The sequence below is a fragment of the Pseudopodoces humilis genome, chromosome 7 (assembly GCF_049639895.1).
Source record: "Pseudopodoces humilis isolate 2021_Gansu_Grassland_sample_001 chromosome 7, ASM4963989v1, whole genome shotgun sequence".
Classification (NCBI taxonomy): Eukaryota; Metazoa; Chordata; class Aves; order Passeriformes; family Paridae; genus Pseudopodoces; species Pseudopodoces humilis.
Genome location: NC_142206.1, coordinates 49,100,171 through 49,127,989, shown reverse-complemented (window position 1 = coordinate 49,127,989; position 27,819 = coordinate 49,100,171). Strand labels below are relative to the sequence as shown.

Here is a 27,819-nt window from a genome sequence, read left to right as displayed (position 1 = left end):
TGTGATGTGCAGAAGCTGCTACAGGGACTTTCCATTGTTGCTGGTGTCTTCATAGGACCTTGAGTTATCAGCAGGCAGAGAAAAGCTCCCAAAAATGTTTCAGTACTCTTAGCTGCCTTAATTCTGATTTAAACTTCCAAAGGGACAGAGGGCAGTCAAGAGCACTCAGAAATGGGCCCTGAAAAGAAAGATCTCAAAGTAGCTAAAATTCTGTTTTTTCAGCTCACTTTCCTTTGGTGTAATGGGAAGTGAAGTAAGCATCTGGAACAGTTGAACTTCTGACAAATCATTCCTTAGTAATAGGATACAGGCTAGAGAAGAAAATTCCAGGAAGTCTCATTTCTCAAAAGTACTTTATTTTCTTTTGTACATGCTTACTGCATAAGAAAAAGCCAACAAAACAAAACCAAAAAGTGCCTATGTATTTACATTATTTAAATTAATGTGATGTTACCATAATAACATTTTTATATTTTACATCTCAGTACCAAATACTCACAAACACCTTCTTTTGCCTCAGTAACCTCTGTACGGAGTTCCTTTTGTGTAAGGGTTGCATGGACAGCACGCTCATGGATGAGACAGTATGATAACACTGGATATAACAGAAAGCCTTTCAGTGTTTCATCATAGTTGTCCTCATTGCTTCAGACAATAAAAAGGGTGAGCAAATAGAAGTATTTATGACAGGATTGTCAAAGAAAAACCATGGAAATTGCACATAAATCATATACAGTGATCTAACTCCCATAGTCTTTAAATCACATCTGCACACTTCTACTTTGTGGTTTAGTTATTTGAAGGTTTAATACAAATTTCTCATTTTAAATGAACTTTATTTCTCCATTCAAACTCTGATGGATAAAGACCATGTAGTTGCCATCTGAGTTTACTCATGTCACCAAACTCCATTTCCCTTGGTAGCTTTAAAAGCTGTAACCTAAAGTGCTTTGAAAAGAACAAAGACTGTTAATTTCAGCATATTTAATTCATCTTCCACTCAGTTTTGATCAAGGTTCCTAGAGGTTAAAGTGCATACTGACAATTCAGTACACTATGAGGGTTTTATGTGTATCATCAAATTATCTCAAAAATACAGTCCAATTGGGGAAAAGCAATCTCATGTTAAAATCTCACAGATTAACTCTACAAGTAAAATGTAGGTATTACTAGAATCTGAAAAGGCCATTCTTGAATACTCTGAGCTTTCAAGACCCCTGTTATCTTCAGTTAGATTTCTAATGTAGTTAGGTAATGCTCTCCTTCATATTCTCAGTTTCTTCTGTTTGTGAGATTATACCAGTTGTGCTGAGCTTTTGTATATCCATTGAATAAGATTAATTATGCTTTGTGAGTACTAAAAACCTGAGTCTTTGAGCTGAAGCGTAAGCATGAATATAAATAGCATTCACTCACTCAAAAAGTGTAAGTGAATGCTTTCACTCCAAGGCAGAAGGGGTAAAGAATCTTCTTCTACGAAGAAATCCCAGCTAACTTCATGCAGATGGGTGTGGGTCCCCTTCCACTACTGCTTTACCATTTTTTCAGCTACTTTTCATACGTACTTTCTTGTGTAAATCTGTAACTAGCCAGAGCAGTTGCAAAAAGGCACTGCTTGTCAATGAAGAAATCAGATGGTTTTGGATCACTGAAAAGAGAAATTAAAAGCCAAAAGGATGGACACATCTAAAAACGCATCCTACCGGATTCACTTAAGAGAACTTACTCAAATACAAACCCCTCCCAGATCAAACATCTTATTTAACTCACTATTAGGGGAGCCATACGTAGCTGCATAATCCTGACAATAGCTTCTGTACTGGGGCTCTGTTCAGAGAATTTTATGTACACCTTAGAAAAACATTCCCAATAATGTGTGCCAAGTTTCATTCAGCCATGAAAATAAGTAAGTAAGTAAGTAAGCTACAAAATTGGATCCGATCATGAAAAACATCCACTAACATTAGAAGCAGGTCTCTATGGAATTTTCATTAAGAACAAACCATTGTTTTCCCTCACGTAATGAACACTACCATGTTTACTCTGTGGACCTGTAGCAGATGGATATGAGTGGAGACTGATATGTTAGAAGCCTTTCTTCCTTTAAGGATTTCCTAAAATTATGCTATTGGGGTAATGGCAAAACAGACTTTTTCCTTGGGTATTCACTTGAAATGGAAGTTCTTAAAGTGTCCAGGGAGTTTTCCATTTGCACAGACTGCAATTTTCTGCACCTCCTTGTGAACAAGCCCTTGTAGAATTCCACAGCCTTCTTCTGGAAGTTTTTCCCAATAATCACATACAAGACTGGATTCAGGCAGCTGTTGCTAAAGGAACAGTATGTGGCTATCTGGGTCAGTATGTCGTTGATCTCTGCCAGGCATTTGAGAGTGGGTGAGAAGTAACGGATTGTGTCCATGAATGTGGTGATCTGGAACGGGAGCCAGCAAATGATGAACACCAGGAGAACAGCAAGGATCAGCACGGTGGCTCTCCTCTCTGTCTGGACTACTTTCATTTTTCGTAGCTCACTGCTTCGTAGGGCTTTGATGATTTGCACAGTGCAATAGGTAATTACACAGAGTGGGATCACAAACCCCACAATATTCAGCAAGCAGTTGTTGGTGGGCTCCCAGTAACTGGCTGGGTAAAGAAGAGCACAGGCTGTGATGTTGAGCTCTTCAAAGTAATGCAAATTTCGAAACACCATTGTAGGTGAACACATGAACAGTGCACATGTCCAAATTATAAAACAATTCCATTTGGCACAGACGGTTCGTCTCATCCGCCCAAGAGACATGGTTTTCACCAAGGCCAGGTAGCGGTCAATGCTCACTAGTGTCAGGAAATAAATGCTAGAATATAAGTTCATGTGACTCATTATGTTGATGACTTTACAGAGAAACAGGCCAAAAGGCCACTGAAAATGGTTAGAAATATTAATGGCCCAGAAAGGTAAAATACAGACCAACAATAGGTCAGCAAATGCCATGTTTGCTAGGTAAATTTCTGCCACTGTGCAGCTACTCTTGTGGAAACACAGAACAGTGAGTACAAAGAAATTTTCTATTGATCCCAAAATAAATATAAACCAGAGAAATCCAGGCTGAAAATCCAGTAGCCATTTCCATACATCTGCATTAAGACATTCATACTGATCTGTCTGATTCACTCCTGAATTATTGTGGAAATATTCTGTACTGACTGTGAGCTCCTGAGTGGTCATGCTGTACAGCTGAGTAACATTTTCTGTTGTGATGGAAACCATTTCTGTGAAGAGAAAAAACAGGTGACATAAGATCGCTACATCTAGCTCATTGCTGCAAAAGACAAATTATGAAGAGTTGTCTTTTGCTTTTCCTAGTGTCCTAGAAGTGTAGCTTTTGAACAGACCTACAGTTCCCTGGGTTCTTCTCACAGACACTGGGTGTGTCTGTGGAATGTTTTACAGACTGCATTGCTATGGACTGCCTGGACCCACTTTGGGCAAGTAAAACAGGGGGAATGTAGCAACAACAGATATTGTTATGAATGGATTAACTGAAGAGAACATTTAGAAGACTTTATTCACTAGAACTGTGCTGCAGCAAGCCTTTGTTAATTCGTTGAGGATGTTCATCATTAGTTTGTCTTCTTATCTCTTTATTTCATTAGCCATGGTCTCCTAAAGTACCTGGTGTCTCAAGTCGCTCATGGTAAAAATGCTAGTTCTGTGTCACATCCTGCAACATCTTACACCCTCCCCTGCAGAGCAAGGATTGAGTGGAATTCAGTGGTGCTTCCTCCCCAAAGAACACCATATATTTTCCCAAATATTTTGACTGTGCAATAAACAGACATTTAGTTTGCAGCTCTAGTTTGCATTGAGAACGATGAGGTGTCTGCCAGCAGTGTGCCTTTCTCAGCTTCCCATTGGAATTGTCTGTGTATTTCTGTCTCTGTGTTACAGTCTCCTTCCGCAGCCAAGTCACAGAAGAGATAAATGGTACAACCTTCATGAGGGAGCTCAGTTTTAAGAGGTGTGCAGTGGATGGGTTGGCAATTTGGTAGAGCCAGTGGCCATCCTGTTAGCCAGGATCTGTTTGCAGTCAGCCAGCTTGGGTGCAAGAGCACAGTCTGAAAACAAGAATACAGTAAACATTCTACATACCAGAATAGCCTGAGATCATACAGGGAGCTATTTATGGGCAGAAACATCAGATGTGTACTTAAATGTTACTAGAACTGAACAGAAGTTGAGTGTTCAGCATCATTCACTACTGATAAAATGTTAACTGTGTTTTCTTGTTGCTGTGTTCTTGAATAATGAATGCTGAGATATTATTCAAATGCAAGATTGGCTTCCCAGATCTGTACATATAATTCTCTGGACTGAGTGATGGAAATTCTGTTCTTTTTTTCTTCAGGTCTTTATAATAACCACTGTTTATATTATCATTTGATTGGAAGCTTTTCAAGCGTATTTTTAATTAAGACATTTGTCCTATTCAATTCGTAACTTGGCAGTGAAAAGGGAACACTTGCAATTCCTCAAAGGATGAGGGTTCTCAACTTGTTTTCTTGTTGCTGGAATTGTTGACTGGTAAGTATCAGTGCTTAATATGGATACAGAAATTTGGCTATTGGTTGCAGAATTGATGAAAAATGATAAAACACAAACGTAGCACTTAAATATCTCAAAGCCTAGCTTGTGTGGATGTGAGAGCTGCAACTAACGAACTGCAAACAGCAGTTTCAAGTCTCCCTTTCTTTCTATGCTGGCACTTTTCATTGTAAAAAAAAATAGGAAGTGAAATACTAATGGATGGCCAACAAGAGGTCATCTGAGAATAAAGATGTTCTCTTGCCTGATGCAATTATCAGAAACTGTTTCTTCTGTTGGTCATAGGCTGTGAACCAGCAGAAAAAAAATAAATTGTAAGTGCATTATTTTACACTTTGAGGTTGGATGTATGCACATATTTAACAAGATGAGCATTAGTAATTCAGAGAGTGGTCATAAAGGCCATGTTGGCTTTTTCTGTGATTTTCCCTCATTCCATTAATTTACAGAATTTAATTTACAGCAAATAGCAGCTCCAAAACTGCATATTGATTTATCTGTATTTTCTCTGCAATTAATCTCTTTCAGATTTTGGTTTTAGATGGGAAAGACTTAGAATTCTTTAAAATAAGTTAGTTATATTATATTACTTTGGTCTAGGAACAGTGTGAAGAGACTAGCTAGGATGTCACCAAGTCCATGACATGGGGCTTCTGGCCATGTCATGCCCAACCTGCCTCCTTGGTCAAGTCTCAATTCCTTCCATAATGCATTGCTAGAAATGGGGGAGTGAACAAGGTAAAATGCTAATTATCAATTTACAATGTTTCGGGTTAAAATTATGTGCTCAATGCTATTTTATATCACACAGGAGACTCATTTAAAGTATGTGATTGCTGAATAAATTATGATTGACAAAGCCACAGCTTAGAGAAGGCAGTGATTTGCTATTTTCTTGTCATATTTTGGTGGAAATAAATGTGATCCTTTCACACATTCTCTACAAGTACTTTCTGTGCAATGCAAGACAAGCTAATATCTCAGCGGGGATTTTCAATAAGATTTTATGTGGCAGTCTTGATTGAAATACTGCCCTGCTGAAGTAATCTATCATTACTGATTCTGAGGGACCCCTGTGGCGGCTGAATTTGAACCTGATGGAGTTCACATCCTTTTGTGAGTTATCTGCTCCTTGACAATCTATCAAACCCACTGTCAGTCATTATCTTGTGTTGTTCTGGAGTATTTTTTTAATAGCATTGGGAACAAATGGCACAGTTTTGATGGAGGGTGTTTCAGGGAGGTGAAACTGGGCACTCACAGGTGTCCTGTGTGGGAGGCAGTCATGGCCTGGACAGAGCTGGTGGCAAGCAGCCCTGTGTCTCCTGCAGACACTGCCCTTGCCAAGGCAGGAGGGCTCTGGGGCCGGCTCATGGGGGACACTCTGCGTGTTGGCACGATGCTGCCAATGCTGCAAATGAGGAACCCTTGCAGAGGGACTGGGAGGAAGGGGTTAATCAGCTGTTGGATTGTCATTACAGGCAGGTGGAGAAGGACCCCAAAAAGGTGGTGGTGACCAGTGCCATAGCCTGAAACTCTGAGGGCTGGGCAATCACCTGGGCACCTTGGTGTCATCTCCTGCCAAACTCACGGGATGTCCTGCTGGTCAAGGACTGACCCACACACATGGGTCTGGAGGGAGCATGCCAGAAGACAGGCATGAGTTAATCAGCAAGCCAAGGAGAACAGCTAGAGTCCAGCAGAATGGTTAATCCTAGAATGTGGAGGGAAAAATCTCCATGTGACAGCAATACATGCCGGGGCCTACAGAAGTTCTTGAAAGAAAAGGAGGGGAATATGTTGAATTGGAACAAAAAGTGCTCTAAGGATGAAGAGATATGAGCTAAGGAAGGGAAGGAGAGGGGAAATGTTAATGCTGCTACTGGGTTAATGCAAGCTCCAGCACTGCTTTACTCCCCAGATGGAATGCTGCTTCAGGTGAATGTTTTTCACCATCTCTTTTGGGTCTGGGTGAAGCCCTACAGCTGCTGAACTCATGACTATATTAGTATTGCTGCTGGTGTTAATCTGTCCTTGTACTATGCTAAACATTTTCATACAGTGAATTACTAAATGCCTCATGATGGTCTCAGTCATGTCTTATACACGGACAAGTTCTGAAATGTGCAATAAGAGTTCAGGTTATTTCAATGTTACCTGCAGCAATCTACTCTGTGACAGTAAGAGAGAGACATTGTAATGTATATTTTACAGCTTTTGTGACTTTACTGATTACATGTTTTGTAGAAACAAGGTGTGAAATTTGTAATTAGTATATACTGAGATTGTTGTAATATTAACCTTGCTAATTTAGTCCTCAGAGACAAGAGGTGGAGCCTAAAGCAGATAAATGCTGTTATGATGTTAACTGTTGATTGCTGGAGCAAAAGAGAGAATATTAAAAAGCATAGGAACACAGTCCTGATATTTTCCTACACAGTCTAATTTGCAAGGACAGAGTGGGCTCAAGGCCCCAGTAGTCTTCTCCAAATGAGGAATTCCTTTGATGGATGATCATCCATGATGAAAGTTGCTTAGAAAGCCACCTTATTTTCCATTAATTTCAGAGTTGTCTTAGCAGGGTGTGTGGAGTATAGGTACGACCCAGACTGTAGCATCCTTAGCAGAATTTTACAATTACCTGGTTTGCATTAATTGCTGTCAGTGGCCAAAAATGTTTTTGGACACATACAGCTGGCTTGCCATACACACATACAGCTCCACGTACAGCTGGGGCTCAGTGGCACAGAGGAGAGGAAAAGATGGGAGCAAAATTATGGGTTTGAGTGAGTGGCTGCAAACTGAGAGGCACTGGCTGGCTTCTGACATGGTGATATTTTAGAAGACGTGTTAGCTGCAGAAAGAAATATCAAGGGCTGCCCCAGCCTCTGCTCTGACTCTCTGTTTCTATGCAGAGCCCAGCCTGCTTTGATGCTTTGTATTTTTCAAGTTTGTCCTCCTGAATATCTCTGAGCCCAGCTTGGGCAGCCAAGTGTCCCCTGATGGTGCCTATTTGCCAGGCAGCCTTGCTTCTTCATGCTAATATAAATCTACATCAAATGTAACACAGGAGCTGCCAGAGCCATGAGAGGAAAAAGGATGTTAGCCTGACAGATCTGCTGTGACTGAAATGGGAGATAGCTGGAGTTCAAAAGCTGCTGAAGGTAAGGGAGATCTTCTGAAGTGTGGTCTGTGCAAGGATGCCTGGAAGTCCTGCTGACTCCATACAGGTACCCCTGCTGCCCTCAGGAGCTGGGACTGTAAACCTGAGAGGCCCAGCAAGTTGTTAGGAGGCTGTAGTGGTGTCCCCTAAACTGCCTCATTTGTGACCATCAGACAGGTATTTGCTGGCCAAGGAGAGAGAAGTTTATTTTAACAGCTTTGGAGGATTTGGTTCCAGGACAATGTCAATTTTTGAGGAAAAGGTGTATTTTTTAGTTTAGTATTTTTGTTTAATAATAGATTATAACAAAAAAATTTCAATGCATATATTCTCCTTCAGCCACACTGACGGGTCTAGCAGGCCTGATGCACATGTGGGATGGCATAAGCAGAGGCATTGCTCAGCAAGAAGTCAAAGGTGTCCTGGAAGATTGAGTTTCAGTGGCAGATCCTTGCATTCAGAATTTAATGTCAACAAAAATACAGGTAACCCATCCTGTTTATAAATCTATACCTTCTCTATAAGGTTTATTTTCAAAGCTTCTATTTCAACCTGGTCTTCTTGCAACTTTTTCTCCTGAAAAAAAAAAGCACCTTTGTCATCTATCCCCAGTTCACCGATACTTTTTTTTCCACTTAATCCAAGCCCAGTGGGACTGACTGCTCATACCCTTTTCTTTGGCTTCAGAATGGGTTGGGTTTGTATCTTTAGCTGGAAGAACACTGGAAGGTAAAACTGTCACTCTTGTGGCATCTCTGAAACATTCTCTGAATGCCCTTTTAATTCTGGTACTGTGGAGGCATGAGTTATTTTGGAGAGACAGAAGAAGTGTGGGAAACATTCCTAAAACGCTCTGCTTTTACAGATCCCACAACATTAATTTTTAATTTCTAATCTGTGTATAATGAATCTCTAATGGGCTTTACTACATTTGAGGTTGTAGATCAGTGGACACTTTCTGTGGCAGTGTTAACTTAAAGGTTTCCCGCTTTTCATTCTCTCCTCACTGTCCCTTTTACCCTACGGCTGCCCTCGCGGTTCATGAGGCTTCATGTTGAACCAAATTCAGGAACTCGCCTGGGACAAAAATAACCTTGTAAAAGAAAAAAATTCTTTTTAAAACAAATCAGCTCCATAGCTTGCCAGAAAATTATGACAGTAAAGAAAATATACAGAGGAGCTATCTCTCAAAAGTGTAACTTTTAGATATTATTTGTTTTGTAAGCTTGAGGCACACCATGAAAAGAAACTATTGCTCCACAGTTACTGTTAAAGGTATCTGCATCAACTATGTTAGGAAAAATGGGGGCAGGGATAAAGTTGTTCTGTTAAAGTAGTTATTTCAATAACAATGAAACTAAGGTGAGAAGAGGCTGCTAATTTTCTCCCTGTGGGGGAGATGAAGCCACTCAATTCCAGCTAAAGAAAGGTGTGGAAAGAGCAGAAGTCGAATCAAGTGCAATGCAAAACCTATTTTTTATATATAACTTTTATGCAAATCACTTTGCATAACGTATTTTTTTCCAAGTGGAAATCTTGAATATACTTATTTTAAACTCTTCAGGGTTAAAATTTCCTAAAAAAAAAAATCCTATACTTTTTAGCTTTAGAAACCTGAAATGTTATTTTTCAATGCTCTTTACAGAGCTCAGTCAATAGCTGTGATGACTCAGATAAAAGTTATCTCTGTGTTAGGTAGTTATAACTGAAATGGAGAAGAGCAGCATGGCTGGACTGTGGTGAGAACTGGAAGGAGAAGGAAAATATGAACTAGCTCAGAGAGAAGTACTGTCCTGATCTCAGGACCATGGTATAAGGGAAAAAACTAATCTCATTATAAAGTTTTGATTTAGTCCTGATCTGGTGATGATGTTTGAGTCAGCCCGTGTTTGACCTCTGACTTGCTGCCATCAACATTTTAGAAACTTTTCTATTAAAATGACTTACAAAATATCGCAAATGTCACCAAATGTCACCAAAACTGGATTTTGCTGTCATTCTGAAAGAGCAATTTTACTAAGATTACTTTGCAAAAGTGGATTCAGTATCTCTTGTGAAAATTTCTCAGATGAGCTGTTACAAGGCTACATGGGCAAATCCCATGGGACAGTGGTGAGCACAATGACTAGATGGAGTACTCTTGCCATAAAGGCTTAGTTGCAGTTTTGTTGCATGTTTTAACTCACTGGGCATTTCTTTGGATCTATGTAACTCCTCTTGAATGGAAATCTTTCACAGATCCTGGCCTGTAGAAAATATCCCAGGAAAATGTTGCTGTTGGTGATACACTGAGTGAGGACCTTCCTTTTGCAGAGAAAGGCTGCATCAAAGCATCATTAAATTAAAAAGGGAAGAGTATGTGTAAATAAGTAATAGGAAATGCCAAATCCATTGAACACTGTTCTAGAGTTGTTTTAAAACATATCATAGCAAGGCACAGCTTGGATGAAGGAATGAAATATGAAGATAAACAATGAAAGATGAGGATAAACTCTCTGCTAATATTAGAGAGGGTTTATAAAAAAAAATGAGGTCTGCAACTGTGGGGCCATCAAGAACTGGAAATGTGATACCTACAAAACATGTGCATGGTGATGTGCTCACAGCAACAATTCCCTCAGTTAAATTTAGACCTGAATACCTGGTTTAGCATTTAGTTTTCCTGAAGATTTCTATTATGTTAATGCTGTGCAGCTTTCCCCATCCCTTTTGTACATGATGGGTTAGTAAATAAAGCAGAATTATCCTGAAGTAGAACTTCCTGTACTTCTCAGCCACTTTTATAATTGTAGTTCCAGAGCAGAGAAAGAATTTTAACTGCTCTGGAAACAAGTATCACTGCCTTTCACATCCTCCCAGTACACACTTCGATCTCTGCTGTTCAAACAGCTTAGAAAGCTTAAGCTGTTTTGACATAGAGTTGTTTCTTCCCCATCTCCAGCTTTCTCAAGACAGTATATGTCTATGAAGAAATTAAATATATGAAGGTCTTAAATCTAAATGTTAAACAAATTTGTTTATTCCATTTGTTCCTCTCTTTTGCCAGTTTGCTCCTTTCTTTATAGTCGTCAGGCAGATGAAAGATCTATTTCCAAATCTCTATTCTGTTTAACTTGGAATAAAATCTGGAAATTGGGAGATTCACATGCCTGTGTAGATGCCACAAGCTTATTGAATAATGTTGATTGAGAGTATTTATCTTTATGAAGATATTTCCAGTTAGTATAAATACTTAAATAAATATCGAATCTGAATCTTCCATCTTTGGAAATATCAGTTTGGAGGTTTACAATGCCAATCTCACAACTCCTTCTCCCTCTCCTTGTGAATACTTGCTACTCTTCTCTTTAGTTCTTGAGGATTTTGATCTTCTTGGACCCACCCAACTCCTGCTCCCTTAGACTTAATGTGGCTCTGCTCCACAGCCTGGTGTCCCTGAACCAAGGTGATAACTTTCTGACTCTAGCAGCAAAGCACATAAATCTTACACAACACAAGTCACAGCCAGATCTACACTTTTCTGTGTGTATTGTAGTGTGTTTGCTTAAAATGTTTTGACAACCGAGAAGGAAAATATTAAAACAGGAGAAAACTGACCACAAGCTCACCCCGCAAGGCTGGCAGGATATTTTGGTTTGTTTCTTTTGGCATTTCCCATATGAGAACAGGTAAGGAAAAAAACATGAGTGCTCATTGTCCAGAGCTCAGCCAACAATTAGCATTTAGGTTAGTGTCAGGAGAGTGAGAAATCTAGGAGCTGCAGTAGGAGTGGGACTGCAAAAGCAGGAATGAAGAGCAGTCATCCACATCAATTCATCCTTGAGAACATTTTCATGGGAGCCATGCATGGAGTAAGATTCAGCCCACACCTAGAGTTCAGGTTAGGGCTAGGGGAGTCACAGGCTTTATCTGCTCTTTCAGAGAGAAGGTGAGCCCTGTCAGGCCCATGTGTTTATGTGTTTATCACACTTCTGACACTGAGTCTTATCAGTCCTCTGTGTTTTCACATGTATGTGATCTTGGGTCAGCCTACTTTTGCATATTGCTATCTTGACATTTGTTGTTAGCATTTGCTTTCAGAAAGCTCTGAGCTTAAGGTCTGCAGCCATGTTTGACTTGTGATCTTTTGGGTTTTGTTTACTTGATTTTCCTATTTGGTTCAAAATGAAGTTTTGTATTTTCTATTGTTAGCTGGAAGGTCTCCTGTGAAGAGTAACTATAATGAGACTGTGGTTTGCTTGCATTTTTAAGATTTGCAGAGTTTATGCTTGACATTGGATCTGTTGCTGAGAAGATGACATATATATTAACAGAATTTATTCCCGTTCCTGGTTCATTGCCTAGCTTGACAATATCTCCCCTGGTTGAACTGTCTTGCAATGCAAACTGCACATTTGTGCAGCGAGAGAAGCAGCCGAAGCACTGCTCAGAGTGAAAGCAACATGCCTTGGCCCCAGGAACCTCACTGGGCTCCCTGTTGGGTGTCAGTGACTGCGGGGAAGCCCTGTCTTGTCCAGGGGCAGAAATCTTGTATGTCCCTTAACACTTTGCACTCATGGTGTCTGACTACAAAGCTGAATGATCACAGCTTGCACAAATTAACTGAAGCACAAAGACAAATAAATGAGTTTTATAATATGGCATGTAGAAATACATGCAAATATGGCATTTTTCCAGGTTGGAAAAATGTCAAAGGTGGTTGTATCTACTCTCCCGAGCTCTGCAGGTGCCACAAGAATTCTCTGCTGTAGGCAAGGGATTGCTGTACCCCATCACCACTACAAAATTAAGTGCTTAACACACTAGCATTGTGAGAGCAATTTAATATCCATTGCAGGAGTCTGATACCATGTGAAATAGCAGGTCTGATGGTATCAAACAGTACAATGTGCCTCTCAAATGGTGGACAATACCCTGAGCCCAGTGAATAGCTAAGGACTCCAGTGGTAAGGAAATGAAATGCTAGTGATCATATCAAGACTACCTTGTGCACTTAAATTATACTTCTTTCTTAAAGCAAGAATTTCCTGCTTTAGAAAACAGCCTTTCCTGAAACCCAGATCGCTCAAACCTATGGCAAAAGCCAGGCCAAAACCAGCTAACCTGGAAAAGAAAAAGGTGAATTTTCACCTGGCTGATGACAGATTTTGGGACATGAGGTGGAGGAACCGAGCCATTCGTAGTATGGGTTCTTAAAACTGATCTTGGGGTTCATCTAGTTTAGATACAGTCTTGATCTCAGTGTGGAAGACAGGAGAGCACAGATGAACCATGCCAGTGACGCAAATTGCTTGATGTCTTCGTTACAGAGGACAATAGGAATATCCTGCAGAGAGGTGGACAATATTATAAAGTCTCAGAGGAGGAATGTTAAGAGGAAAAGGCTGTAAGTCCTGAAGCATATCGGTCCCCCAGGAATGTTCACTTTGCTGTAGTGGAGGCACAGAAGAGCTGTTTGGCAGTGCACAAGCCTCCACTCAAGGCTGCCTCCCTGACGTGCACGTGGATGTCCTCTAAAGCTTTGCTCGTTGATGAATTGCTCCCACCAGACCTCCTCAGCCCCGGTTAGCCACACCTTTCTCTCAGCAACTGAAATGTTGCTCTTTTCCCTGGGTAACAGCATTAGGTTCTCATGACTGTAAAATGTGAAGGTCTAATGGCCTAGTAGTATTTGTCAGTATTGGTCCCTCTGAGCATTAAATATTTAATGGAGAGATTTGCCTTTCATATGAACTGGCTCTGTGCCCTGAAAGCACTTTACTTCTAGCACCTTGAGGACATTTTGGCAGCTATTTAGGAAAAAATAAGAGATTTGCCATCTCGAGTGCCTCCAGTCACTATAATATTTACACTATTGTCATGTATTTGCAATAACACAGCATCTCCTGCACATTTTCACCACTGTCTTTCAGAGGTGTGGCCTTTGAGGAAAGACCAATTGTCTCCAGCAGCAAAGAGCTCCCAAAGAAGCTCACAGTATGTGTGACTGGCTGCTGTCACAAAATCTAATAATGATTTCTTTGACAGCTACTGCTTTCCTCATTTCTTATCATACAGGTAACTGATGATTTTACTCTGCTGTAATTAGCAAAAACATAAAAGAGGTTTTAACCTGTCACATTATGTCTGAAAACCACATTTGCAGCTACACAGTCATCCCTGCCAGCAGCTGGATGTTTTAGCCACCACTGCTGAGCCACATACTGATGGCTCTGTGCAGGCAGAGGAGCCCTTAGTACAGAAGGCATCACAGGCAGAATCTGTCCTCCCTGTAAATCAGTAATAATGCCTTGTGTTCTCTTAATGCCTCTCACCACAGGGATATATGGACAGCTTCACTGAGTAATGGTGCAGTTTCCTAACAGCACTTTAGGCTCTGACAACAGAACAGGCTAAAAGTATCTAACTAAAACTATATAATGCTTAGGTGAAATTTTGAACAGGTGAAATTCAGAGGAGAGGATATTTTCCCAGGTTATTTGGATTAGCACCTCTAACACTCCTTTCTGAAGGTGGTCCTAGTTTAATTTAGAACTTCTGACAACAGCTACACTAAGCTCAGTTGTCAACCTCCTGAATAGGATTTCTTGTGGATCATCACAGAACACGGTCCCTAGCTTCGCTGATTTTTGTCATGGATGGCAATAAAAATGTGACATTATGCTCATTGTCTAAATGACAAGTTGTCTTTATTAAAGAATTTGAGTGTTTTGTTTATTTTAAAATTCATATTATTTTAAAAACTAAAATCAGAATGTGTCAGTGCAAGCAATGGTGAGTTCCCTTCTCAAGGAGAAGCCTAGTCTGTAATGTGCCTCACTTCTTAAATGCTAAACTTCAGAAAGCCACTTTACCTTGTCCTTCCTAGGTCAAACACATCCTCTTATGTTGTTTCTTGAGCAGCTGGGACAGTCATTTCATATTATTTTCGTGTATCTGCTCCTCACTTTGCCAGTACATGAAATATTTGCAAAGGGAAAGAGGTCAGTTTTCAGATAGCATGGCTAGAAATCACCACACTTTATATATTGTAGAGAAAAGCTCAAACACAGATGTAACTGTTAGAAATAGTGTCTAATTCACACTATAATGAGCTTCAAACTGTATTGCAATTATCTTGATAGTAACAACAGTAATTAGATATAATACAAATGGAGCCTATTTTTCTACTGAAAACCCAGGGGAACTCTAATGACAACATTTCTTTAGTAAGAATACACCCTATCTCTATTAGAACTTAAATGTTCAAATGCAAGCTGACAGGGATTTGGTGATTGAATTGTACAAACATGTATATGACTTTCAACACTGAGAGATCTTGAAGGTTCTGGACACTTCTCCAGCCAAGAAGTAGTATAATTTACAATGCTGATTTACAACAGTCAGTGTCTGGATTTCAATTTTAATTTTGCCTTTTCGTGCTTTGCCAGTGTTGAAATTAAATTGTACATTAATTTATTGCTATCCCTCTGTTAGCAACAGGAGATGACAGAGCCCGGCTGGGACCTGGTGCAGACAGTTTCTTTTTCACTCGGCATATACAGGTTCTGAGCACTGGTGCTCACAAAGAAGATATGTCCTATTTGCTCTTTCCAGAATGTCAGACCCAACAAAAAAATACAGGGTAACAATTTAGTTAGAGAGACAGATTCCCTTAGTATATGCCACAGCTCCTTCAAAGAACTATTTTAGAACCCAAAGCTAACACAAAGACGAAATTTAATGTCTTTGTCATTGACACAGACAGTGGGATCAAGTGCACCCTCAGCAAGTTTGCCAATGACCCAAGTTGTGTGATGCAGGTGACTGACACACTGGAGGGAAGGGATACATCCAGAGGGAAGGAAATCTACCCAGAGAGAAGGAATGCTTCAGAGGTGAGCCTATGCAGAGCTCAGGAGGTTCAAGAAGCCAAGTGCAAGGTGCTGCCCCTGGGTTGGGGCAGCCCCTGATACCAACACAAGCTGGGATGGAGAGCAGCCCTGGCAAGGAGGACTTGGGGCTCTGGTGGATGAGAGGCTGGACGTGAGTTCACCTGCAGCCCAGAAAGCCGATTGTGTCCAGGGCTGCATCCAAAGCAGAGTGACCAGCAGGGTGAGGAGGGGTGGTTCTGAACCCCTCTGCTCTGCTACAGTTGCTGGATCATGTTTTCTGGTACCTTAAACTCACATATTACTACAGCTATGTAGGAGATACTTTTTAAAGTGTTGAAGGAGGGGAATTTTCATTTCCTACTAAAATGACTATCAAAACAGAACATTTCTGGAGAAACTTATTTTAAAAGAAAGATTTTTCAGAAAAGATTTGGGTAATATAACAGAAAATATTTTAAAGACGTCATTTCTTATCTTGAACAAAGGAGGCGATGTACTGACTGCTCACAGATTAGCGGGTGACCCAGATCCACTCTTACTCTCTCTGGCCAGCTAAGAGTTTAATATCTTTACTAGTGGAGTAGTTAAAAAAAAAACAAGCCCAAACCCAGAGACTGCAACTGCCCAATTCACTACAGTTTATCCCTCAGGCACTTGCTTAAGAAGGAAGATGTCTCTTTCAAAATCACTTTTCAGTGCTCCCCATTCCCAGACAGGTTTGTCCTTTGTGTGTGCATTTGATCTGTGGTTTGTTTTCTTGCTTTTGTTAAAAATATCAAGACCCTTCACCAATTTTCCTCTGGAACAGAAATGTTGTCCTCTGACCAGCTTTGTTAATTTTGAAAAACATTCGGATTTAAGTTAACCGTGTCACTGTTGACCTTGTGTACCATCACTTTTGCCAGCACCGTAGAAGAGAGCACTGTGTAGAATTGTGTACGACAGTTTTCTGCAGCAGGCAGCAAAGGCTCATGGCAGGATGTCAGGGCAGGAACAAGTGAAGGGGAAATGAGTGGATGTGAGTTCTGGAAGGGAACATAATGCTGCTGAAGGAAACAGAGGAGAAGCATTGCTGTCTGGAAGAAAGGAAGGATGAAGGAATTAATGTTAATGTTAATGTTGAAATGGAAGAAAGGAAAGAAGGGAAAAAGAAGGGTTTAATTTCCTGAGAGGGTAAAGGGCTCCAAACCAAACCAAATGAATAAGGATTCTTGCCTAAGTCAGGTATGTGCCAGGCTTATGGGTGTTTTATTTGGGATTTTCATTTAAAAATGTTAGAAAACTTAGGTAGTTTACATCATTTGGATCCATATTTTACCCAGCTTCAAAATAGTTCAAAATCTGAAATAGTTTAATTCTTCAAACTTCTCTTTGATTTTTAAAAGTAATTTGACCAAAGTACATTAATTCTAAGACAAAATTTATTAATATATTCCACTGAACCCTTTTTTTAAACCCAGAGAGGAAAGCGTGCAGTGGAACCTGTCTGTAGAAATACACGATGAGAACAGTAGAAGTCTGGAACTCCAGATGTTTCATACTGTACAGTTATGAGCTGCAGTATGATTTAAATGCCAATTTGTAGACTACATCTATTATAGAAGAAAATGAATTGCTGCCTTCTTACATTTCCAAAAAAGACTCTTCATAAAGTTGCAGGAAACACCTACACAAAACTGACTCCACTTTGTTACTTCTACTTCCTTCTACTTCTGGGAAATGTCCTTTTTTGCTGACCCAGCTTACTGGAATTTATGAGCTGTAAGGTGACTATTCTAAAGAAAAAAAAAAGAAAAGTTTCTCAGAGGAAGGATATAATGAGAAGGTGAAGGCACACAGTTGTCTTATGGGACCTGCCTCCACATGCTGTTCTTAAAAAAATGTGTATGTTATAAATTAAAACTCCTGTGGACAATATCCCAGCCATTCATGATCTGCATTCATGTCTGATTCATTACAACTGCTTTAGTCAGATTGCACTACTATCATTTTAAAAATAAACTTGCAACTCACAGAGAAAAAAAAAAAAAATACAGACACAGAGAAAGCTCTTTAGTTTTAAACGGTTCCCTTGTTCTGGTAAATAGCTAGTCCAAATTCTTTGACTTATTTGAGTTTGTTATTTACTGTAAATCTCTATGCAGATTACAGGCTTGGAAGCAGAAAACTGCTTTTGCTTATTTATCTGCCCATTGAGGGATAGTCCCAGCTCCTCATGACTTGGAAATTTTGGCATTAACTGAAAGAAGAAAAGACATCCTTGTCCAGGCAAAGGAAAATAAATTTAAAAATGCAACTGATGTTTTGATCCTAATAGATACACACATCAGAAATGTCTGATGAAAATATTTAATGATTGTTTAGCACAGTGTAAAAAATCTGGGAGGAAAGTTATGGAGGTTCCATGTAGGATCATCCCCTAGCAATGGGCAGGACACGGATGCATGGATATGCAAAGGAACAAGTATTTTACTTCCCTGACAAGATTCTAATTATTCTAAATATGTGTTTGTGAGTGTAGATATATAGATATATGTCTGTGTATGTATACAGAGAGAAAATTTCCACAAAGCAGACACTTTCTGGTCACCTTCAGTGCCTCACATGTTTTGTCTGCTCTTTTGCTGTTCATTCAGGGAGAAAGTGGCTTGTGTGCACTCCCAGCACTAGTAGGACCACGCACAGGAATCCTCTCTAGGTGATGCCAAGGTGAACAGCAATCTGCAAGCTGGTCTTGAGCAGGTAAAACAGGATTCTGCATGAGGAGCACGTGGGAGGGCTCCCCAGAATAGACAGTGTCAGGTAGGTTTGTGTTAGATAACTGAATCTGAACAAATAATGAAAGAAAAATTCATCCTTGAGCACAGGTGTCAGAGATGAAACTGTAATGATAAACACCCTGGTGACACTGCTGATTGTAAGGTTCATTGGCTGAACTCAGTGCTGAACTGAAGCTGTACAGTTACAAAGGCTAGAATTTGACTTGGAGCATATTATGTGTCCCAGAGCCAGGTCTATCTGTTGTGATAGGTAAAGGAAAATGTATCACATACATGTTTGTAATTTCCTAATCTCACAGCTAGGAAAATCAGCCTTTCACAGACCTTTGCCTCTTGGAGACTGAGGCCAGAACAAGAGGATGTGTCAATAATATGTTTGTTAAGCAGGCTACCAGTGAGCAAGTTGTTCATCTCTGCTGATATATTCCTAACATCTTATCTTCTATAATCTGTCATTACTCTGTTGATGCTGATTTGGAGGGTACTGCAAGCATTCAGTCCAACTAGCCTGTGTAGCTACTTGTATCTCTTTTTTCTGTGCCTCCATCTGCTTGTTTTCCTGGTGAGATGTTTGCTGCTGTCTAGCAGGTAGGACCAGGAGCACAGCTCTGGGGACACTGCCATGCTGTCTGTGTTACACTGATGGCCAGAGGCTTTGGGGATAATCAGTGTGAAAAAGTCTTGCAAGCACAGGCTGTGCCTCAAGGAGCTTCTAATCTAAGCAGAATCCAAATATAATACAGAGTGTAGAATATGAGAGGTGCATGCAGACTGAGCCAAAATCTAGCAACAGGTACTGCAATATTTCTGTTGTCCTACTTGTTTAAGGATCAGGTCCCACTCTGAATTATGAAGGCCTAACAGTTACTTTTTATAAAAATGCTCAAGGTATCTGATTAAACACCTCCAGTTTATTTGCCTGCCCACTACCTGTAGGGAGTTTATCCTCCACATCAGGAAAGGGCACATCGCTGTGCTCCATGTGTGTGGGTAGAGGGACCTGCTGCCCTTCTTTTGTAACCCATGACTCTCCAGAGCAGCAGCCAGCCCTGTGTGACCTTCAGTCAGTCAGACAGCTGACAGGAACTCTTACAACCACGGCAGAGGTTATAAGAGGTTGCACTGGGGTGCAGTCCCAAAGGGCTTATTCCTTTCTGCCAAGCCAGGAACACTGCAGGAGGAAAAGCACCTATGACCAGTTCTGCCTCTGGGCATGCATACATAAATCCTGTTAATGTTGAAAAGACCTGGCCCTCTACCATGGATCACTCACTTTTTTTTTGTGGCATTTAACTGTAATCTCAGATAAAATGGACAGGAAAAATGGATTTCTGCATTTTGAAAGCTTCATTCTCTGCCAATTAACCATAGTCTGAACTGTGTTTTTGCAATACTATCACCATTCTGGCATATCTTAGTGTGTAAAGCTCCTGAATCTGCAGACCTGTATGATCAGATTTTTTTGCAGGGATCATCACACAAATCAACCCAACCTTGCTGAATTAAGTTGAGGAACTAACATGTAGGAGACTTAAATACATCAAAGCAGCAAAAGTAAATCAAATCCACCCATTCAGGGAACATCAAAAGTCCTGAAGTGTTTTGGTCAAGTTTGATATAGCAGCTTTGGCTTGCCTATCATCAGACTGAAGAGAAGTGCTTTTAGCAGGCAACTCTGCTCCTTGTATTTCTCTGGTCTGCATCTCATTTGTGCCTGTTCTCCAACATTTAGCTCCTAAGTGGGGTGTTGGACCATGCCCAGAGTCCCTCAGTCCCAGTTCATTAGCTTGACTTCTAAGTAAACGAGGTGTCACCACTGTGGTGATCACATGCAGTTACAGCTTGATCTGTGTGCAGCCAACCTGCGAGGCCCAAATTTAAAGCATTGCTCTCATGCTGTGTGCTTTCCCCCTGCTGGGCCAGGGCTGTGATGTCCCTGTGTCCCTGTGTCCCTGTGTCCCTGCTCAGGGCACCTGGCCGAGGGAAGAGGCTGGTTCAGGTGTGCCTCCAACCCATTCGTGAGTCATCACCCAAAGACTGCTCCAGGACGCGATTCCTCAGCCACCAAACTCTGCTACAGCCCAGAAACGGCTGGCAAAGGACAGCTTTTGTCTGCACTTTAAAGCAGTCTGTTCCTCTACAGCTATGTCTCAGCCAGGTATAGGCAGAACTTTCCATCTCCGTGTGCGAAATGCAAGAAGGAAGGAAGATAAGCCTTTTGATAAGGTAGGGGGAAACTCCTCTCTACAGAGTACTTGAGAGGGAGTTTAAAAAGCCATGAGTGACAAGAGAACAAGGCTTATGAATAATGTTAAACTGGACATTTCAGCTAAACAACGTTTTTCTCTGCTTATTCTTTATTTTCAACTTTATATTGATTAGCACTGCTAATGGGTTCAGGTGTACTTTTGCAGTTGATTTGGTTACTGAGAGAGAACTTGTTTTGAAAGCAAAGCTTTATTCTCTGATAAGTGTTCCTAGACTTGTAATATGATTTTTTTTCCTTCTGTGATTTTAAAAACAGTGGAATTTGAATGCCTAAGAGATTTTTACTCCCATCTTTTAATAAAAAACAGTTTATCAAACACTGGCTATTCTTAAACAATAAATTTTAGGGTTTTCATAATGAATGTCCTAAAATTCACCCAAATTCCTTTTGTTTTCTGCCTGAGAAAATACTTGAAATATTAAATAGCTACAAGAATTTTTAAAGCTGTTTTCCTGTGCAAAGATGGGATTTCAGGAAGCACTAATTCAGTAGGAAAGGTGGTTCTTTTGTTAGAGTGTCGGAACAAAATGTTCAGGTAACACTGAGTAACTCGATTAATCTTGTTCCCACATGTTCTCAGGGGCCCAATGAAAAACCTGACAAAGATTTTTGGGATCTGCTATTCCAAGGTCTTTATTAACTTGGGCGTATTTATCCATTCTGTTTGTGTTTTCACTATTCACACTGAAAACAAGACAAATACATTTCAAAATCTATAAATGAAAAAAGAGTGCTAAGACACTTCTCTTAATTTTTTTCTTAAGGATTGCACATTTTCAGAGACTAGATAAAAGTCATATGGCTGATATTACTCAATATGCTGATACTTCAATCTGAGAGACTCATATGTAGAAAAAGAGATTTCTTTTACCTACATAACTGTCTTCTGGTTTCTAGGAACATATGTACAGCTGTTTAAAAGATAAAAGTGTACCCATATCTTAGAGGATGGCAACTCTAAGATTACATACAAAATATTAAAACAAGAATTCTAATGGCTACATATTTGAACACTTTTGGCTTTATGGCTATTTCTATTATTACACTAAGAGAGCTGCTTAGGATACTGAGTAATGGAAAATGAATAGCTAAAAGTATAGCATATATTTCAAGCTTTTTTTTTTTTTGTTATTCTAATTACAATACCACTACTAAGCTCTTTGTTTTCATCAGCACCTTAAAAGTCAAGCTCCTACAGATTTTTTTATTTGCATACAGATTTTAAAAATAAATTAATAATGTAGCTTAAATTTCATCCAACCTTTCTTATTTGTAGTATAAGTTTCAAAGGTTCAGCCTTTGCCATTCAATCAGTGCAGATAAGACAGATTAGCAGTGTAAGGTACACACACATGCACTTCCACATCCTGCCCACCAAAGTTTACAATCAAAATAATAAACAGAGAAAAAATTATCAGTATGTACAGAAAAGAATTTGCCCTGGTTTCCCCCTGCTATTTTGTAGGTAATTTCTCAGCCAAAACCAAAGTTAGATGCTTGTACTTTCTGATTATTTTTGTGAGATGAAAGAAACAGTGCCTATAGTGTGATTACAGACATGAAGCGTCATCTGGATAGCAGAAATCCTTACCCTCCAGTACATGGGACAGTCTCTGTGACAAGTGAAGTCCCTTTGGCTTTGATACACTGGACACTATGAAACAAAGCATTTTTTCTGTAAATATAATAGCTCTGCAAAACCCAACAAGTTACAAAACCACATTAGCAAAAATTATTTTTCTCCTCCATTTTCCTAGAAAAATAGCAATATCAGCTCTCTTGTCACTAAACCAGAAACAATTAAGAATGCAAGAAGTGGTTTCCAAGAAGCAAAAAAACTGCGCTGAATTTAAATAGTAACTTCTCATATGAAATAGAAGTGAAAAAACATTACCTTGACTGAAAATTCACCACTGAGCAGATACAAATGAGTGAAGTGCAACACGTCTCTGGGAACAGCTCCTTCTCCAGTATGAATGAGTCTAACTCATGGTTTTACTGCCCCTCCCTGAACACAGCAGACTCATCGCTCTGTTGATGACATCATATTCTTGGATTTTCTCCCACAATATATTGTAAAAACAATGTTTATCTACTGTATCCAGTGTGAGACCACTGATATTTTAATATGGGTGGCAAACACAAACACAGCTAAGATACCCATTGGATGTGTATGAAACAGTCATGTGTTTGTACAACAGCTCCCAGAATTGTGCATGAGCATGCACCCACACACAGCTTTTATCCCCATTTGGGGTAATGACAAGTGCATTTTTCATTTTACTGGTGTTAGAGGTCAACAAGCCAGCTTTCTGGAGGACTTGGATTTTTAAAACAGAAAAGTTCAAATATCTCATTTGCAGTCTAAGATATCTTTTTTTCAGTGGGAAAAAATTTACTGTTTGTATTCTGGAAAACACTGCTCTTTCTCTCTGACTACTCAGTCTGCTGAGAACAAGTACAGAATCCTTACTTAAAGATAATACTTAAAGATAAATACTTAAAGATTTAATTGGGCCAAAATTTCTTCAAGGTTATGGAAGAAATCTCTATATTAATCAGAATTATAGCCAAACTCCAGAGCATACCCTTTCACTTACTACATTGACTTTTAATCTTGAAGGTCAGATAATTAACAGAGAACTAATTTTGGACTGTTTATTAGAGGCATAGATGGTTTTCCTGTACTATTTATGAAATTAAACTGAAATCTGAAATGGCAACCACAGCTGCAGAATTCCACACAAAGAACATACATTCATTCAAAGGAGAACTGAACAGAGAAAAAACCAGTCCACTCCCTTAGTTTGCTATAAAATTCTAATTCTGAAAGCGAACAATTCAGAAAAAAAAGCTGGTCTATATAGTGACTGGTGGTATTCACCAGTGAACATATCTGGCTCCCATTCTCCACTGGTTTGTCATTTACAGTTCTAGTGCAAAACACTTACTTGGTGTGTATTCTGACAGGAATCGCTGCTTTGTTTTTCAATGCTTTTCCTTTCTTTCTCTTTCTCGGAATAAAGGATGCTTGGTACATTTTCTGTCTTTATTGGATCTAGTTGAGTCATGCTCTACTATCAGCAATACCTCCCCCTGGTCTGTCCCTGATTTCCCTGCACCAGTTCCAGTTTGGTTGTGTAATCTTGAGACTCACAATCTCAAAGATCTTCATTCCACGTGTTTTTTTCAGTACTTTTTTTAACTCCTTATTCACTTGTATAAAAATTTTAGGACTACCTCTAGATTTTGTTTTTTTGGCTGGTGATGTATTTAATATTAAATATCAACATAATTTTGCAAATACAGTGCCTCAAAATTCTGCTTTGAAGATTTTAAATTTTATGTGTTCATAGGAGAAACTCTACTGACTCAATTGTAATGATGTAATAAACCCCAGCTATGGCCAGATCTACTCAGCTGCATTCAAGGTATGTGGAAAACTTCCGGAGGAGCAGGGGAAGTACTCTACAGCTTTTTCAGGAGGCTGAGGCTAGTGTTGCCAGCAGTCAGTCTGCTATGGAGGCTTGCTGAAAGGTGAAATAAATGTATGCAGTCATCTCAAAAGCTTTAGAAAGGCTGTCATGGGGTGACTTTACTTTTAAGATAGCTTTGGGAGCTAAGGAACTTGAAGCTGCTGGTGGCTGATGGGAGTCTTTTCTTCTGACCAATTATCGGTCATTTCTAAGAACTGACAGCAGTTTTGACCATTGAAAAGTAAGATCAGCTTGTAAACACCACCTTAAGATGTAAAGCCAGAGTTCTCTCTTTCTTTTTGGGTTTCTGGCTTCTGACAAGGTAACAAGCTCTGTCTTGGCCTCCTCCCCCCCCTCCCCTCCAGGCAGGACAAGGCCGCAGAGGGCGGAGAGGGGAGAAACGGAGCTGGCCAGCCTGGTTTAGTTTGTAGTTTCTGCTACTGGACTGAAACCTGACACCATGAACATCTGCAGTTTTCCAAGACTTTAGTTCTTTTACTACCTGGATAAAACGTACAGATTACTCTTTTTTCCCAGAGAGAGAGAGACAATCAACATGAAGAAGACAGTGAAGAAAAGAGTTAAGTTTTAGATGGGGAAGAGAGAATAAGGAGATGCTTTATAAGCTGAAATATTTTTCTGTTAAAGCTATGGAGATAGACAATAATGTTCTGAAAAAAAACTCCTTTAATTCATGACAGAGTATATTGGGAGGAATGGAGTGTTCAAAGTGCGGATTTTGAGCAAAAAGTAGAGTAATTGTGATACAGTGAGGTGCTGGAACAGAGTAGAGCGAAGATTTGAGGTCTTGAGGGCAATGAGAAAACTGTTTTCCAGCAAAGCTCACAGAGACAGATGAAGAAGACTTTTGCCTTTGAATAACTTATCCTTAAAAAATGATATCCCTAGACTCATGGCCCATACACACCTCAGAGTGATGTGAAATGGGAAGACTGAACTGATGGCAGATTTACGGGCAGCTGGCATCAGAGAAATAGAAAACTATAACAGAAATAGTTTTCTCGTGAGAAACTCCATAGATTAGCAGAAAAAGACTTCTGTTTCTCTACAAAGACTGATGAAAAGACTCTAGCAGGAATTGGGACTGTTTTAAACACCAAAGTTCCAAAGTTTTTTTTGTCTCTATGTTGTCACGTGTACAAGAGAATAGTTGGGTAGTGGGAGATAAAAGGGTTTTCTGGAAGTTTATTCTGGTGTTCTTATTCTTGTAGTTTTGTTAATAAATTTTCTTTATTTCCTTTTAAGTTTTAAGCCTGTTTTGCTCTTGTTCTAATCCATATCTCACATCAAGAAGTAAGTAATTTTTTTAGTTATTGCCTTAAAACCACGACAAAGGCGAAGCTGTGCAAGGTAGGAGCTATTAGTACACATTAGTATACATACAACCAGGGTTGCCCATCCCAGATGCAGAATCCAGCACTTTCCTCTGTTGAACTTCATCCAGTTGGTGATTCCCCATGTCTCTAATTTGCCAAGGTGTCTACAGGGCCTCTCAGCCCTTGAGGGAGTTGACAGCTCATCCCAATTTAGTGTTGTTGGCAAACTTAGTACCCCTTCCAGCCCTGTGTTCAAGTCATTAATGAAGATGTTGACGAGCACATGATGATGGAGCCCTGTGGAACCCCTATGAGTGACAGGTCCCCAGTCTGATATCACCCCATTCACTGCAACCCTTTGTACCTGACCTGTGGGCTGGCTGCTCACCCAATGTTTAACATGATTATCCAGCTGTGGGATGGACATTTTGTTCAGAAGGATGTTGACAGTAACAAAACTTTGCTGAAGTCTGAAAAGACTACGTATGCCTAATGACTTTTCTAAAACAAGTGGTGGGTCAACCTGTTGGAGAAAGAGATCACGTTTGATAAGCAGAACTTTGCTCTCATGAAGTTGTGCTGGCTGTGACCAAGGACTATATTGTCTTTCAGGTGTTTTTCAATACCTCCCTAAGTAATCTGCTCCATAACTTTACCAGACACTGAAATGAGACTGACAGGCCTGTAGTTTCTAAAATCCTTCTTCTTGCCCTTCTTGAAAATTGGGACAACATTTGCTAACTTCCAGTCAGGTCCAAATTCCCAAGATCACTTGGAAATGATTGTGAGAGGCTTTGCAATTATGTCAACTAATTCTTTGAGAACTCTCAGATTAATCCCACCAGGCTCCATAGATTTATAGGGATGCAGCTGGAGCAGCAGATCCCACAAAATTTCAGGGTCAACTGGGAGTTGATAATTCTTGCAGTGATTGTCCTCCAGCTCAGGGCTCTAAGAACCCCTTTGCTCATCACTGGTGCTGAAGACAGAGGTAAAGCATTAAACACCTCTGCCTTGTCCCTGTTTGTGAGGTGTCCATCCTCATCCTGGAATGGGCCGATGTTGTTTCTACACTGCATATTGTCATTAATATATTTGGAAAAAATATTTATTTATACTTTTTATTTTATTTTTTATTCTACATATCTGGAAGCTTCAGCTCCAGCTGAGCTTTGGCCACACTAATTTTCTCCCTACAGTGGCAAGCAGCATCTCTGTACTCCTCCTATGCCACCTGACTTTGCTGCCACCGGGCGTACACTCTGAACTGGGTTACATGGCAACATTGCTGCTCAGTTAGCATTTATTTAAGAAACTGAGAGGGAATGTATGCAAACATTTGGCTCTGTAAAGCCAAGACAACAAACAGTGAATAAAGAGTAAAATGTAAGGAGGGAATTGGTTGCCTAGGTAGTTGTTCAGGACTGTTGCAAGCACTTTCTAGGGCAAAAAAATGTTACCATGTAATTTTACGTACTGATTTCTGACCTTTTCAAAGAATGTTTTGATCTTTTTGGCCTACCAGCTCTGCAGATTTGGAAGAAGGAGGCAGTCCTTGGCTATTTGGCATGGACTAAGAACTTTGTTGGTATTTGAGCAGGAGTCCCCAGTCTCCATGTGAACAGGTGACTTCCACTACTGGCCACGCAAGTGATAGAAGCTACTTTCAGACAAATGCAGCTCTTTGAATCTTTCTGTGTATATGCATACACTGGTCAGTCTCCTAGAAAAAGCTATTTTTGCAGCTAAGCCTGTGTATTACTTCCCCTGCAAACTTAGTGTTTTTCCAAGACTCACTAATTAAAATTAGCAACTGAAGATATTTGGGTAACTTTCTCTAAAGAGGATACTGATTAATTTCCTTTTCCTTGTCCTGAACTGATCCAATTATCCTGAATAAGTTGTATCAGGACAGTTTTATAGCATTTGTAAGGGTTCTGTGTCATCACTGAGTCTTGGCTTCTTGGGATGCCTTCTGGTTTAAACATCTGTTCATTTTGGTCAGTTATATTTTTCTAGAATGAGAACATCTTTTTTGTCTCCTATGTGTTTCCAGTCCTTAAATGTGTTGCATTTATTTTAAAACCTCTTTTTAGTAATTTGTAAATACACATTTTTTTTTCCTTTCTAAAATTAAGAATTATGGTACTTTTTTATTGTAAGGGGGATTGAATTAATCAGGATCTAGAATGGTCTATGACCTATCAAAGAACTGCACAATCATATATACCTCTAAGGAGATAAAGTTTGACTACAGATACACAGAATATCAACAGAGAAGCAAAGACAATTCTAATTGAAATACTTGTAGCTTACT

At 39.8% G+C, this 27,819-nt stretch overlaps 2 protein-coding genes across 5 annotated transcripts in view; both read right to left on the bottom strand.

Moving 5' to 3' along the window:
• Window positions 1-22,646, bottom strand: part of BDKRB1 (bradykinin receptor B1) — a 31,344-nt gene extending 8,698 nt beyond the window's left edge. The window contains exon 1 of the mRNA XM_088058330.1: window positions 22,584-22,646. The gene's annotated coding sequence lies outside the window, so the exon portion shown is untranslated. The remainder of the gene's footprint in view (window positions 1-22,583) is intronic.
• BDKRB2 (bradykinin receptor B2) lies at window positions 349-22,653 on the bottom strand. 4 transcript variants are annotated; one of them, XM_088058329.1, is made up of 4 exons: window positions 22,584-22,637; window positions 22,281-22,343; window positions 8,280-8,342; window positions 349-3,270 (listed from the first exon to the last, which is right to left on the bottom strand). In XM_088058329.1, the coding sequence occupies exon 4, from the start codon at window positions 3,266-3,268 to the stop codon at window positions 2,126-2,128; it is 1,143 nt and encodes a 380-aa protein (XP_087914455.1). In that variant the 5' UTR covers window positions 3,269-3,270; window positions 8,280-8,342; window positions 22,281-22,343; window positions 22,584-22,637; the 3' UTR covers window positions 349-2,125. The 4 variants fall into 4 exon arrangements, with proteins under 4 accessions (XP_087914455.1, XP_014105193.2, XP_005520443.2 ...); XM_014249718.2 differs by lacking the exon at window positions 8,280-8,342 and having other exon boundaries at window positions 22,584-22,641; XM_005520386.3 differs by lacking the exons at window positions 8,280-8,342; window positions 22,281-22,343 and having other exon boundaries at window positions 22,584-22,653.
• Between the last annotated feature and the right edge of the window lie 5,166 nt (window positions 22,654-27,819).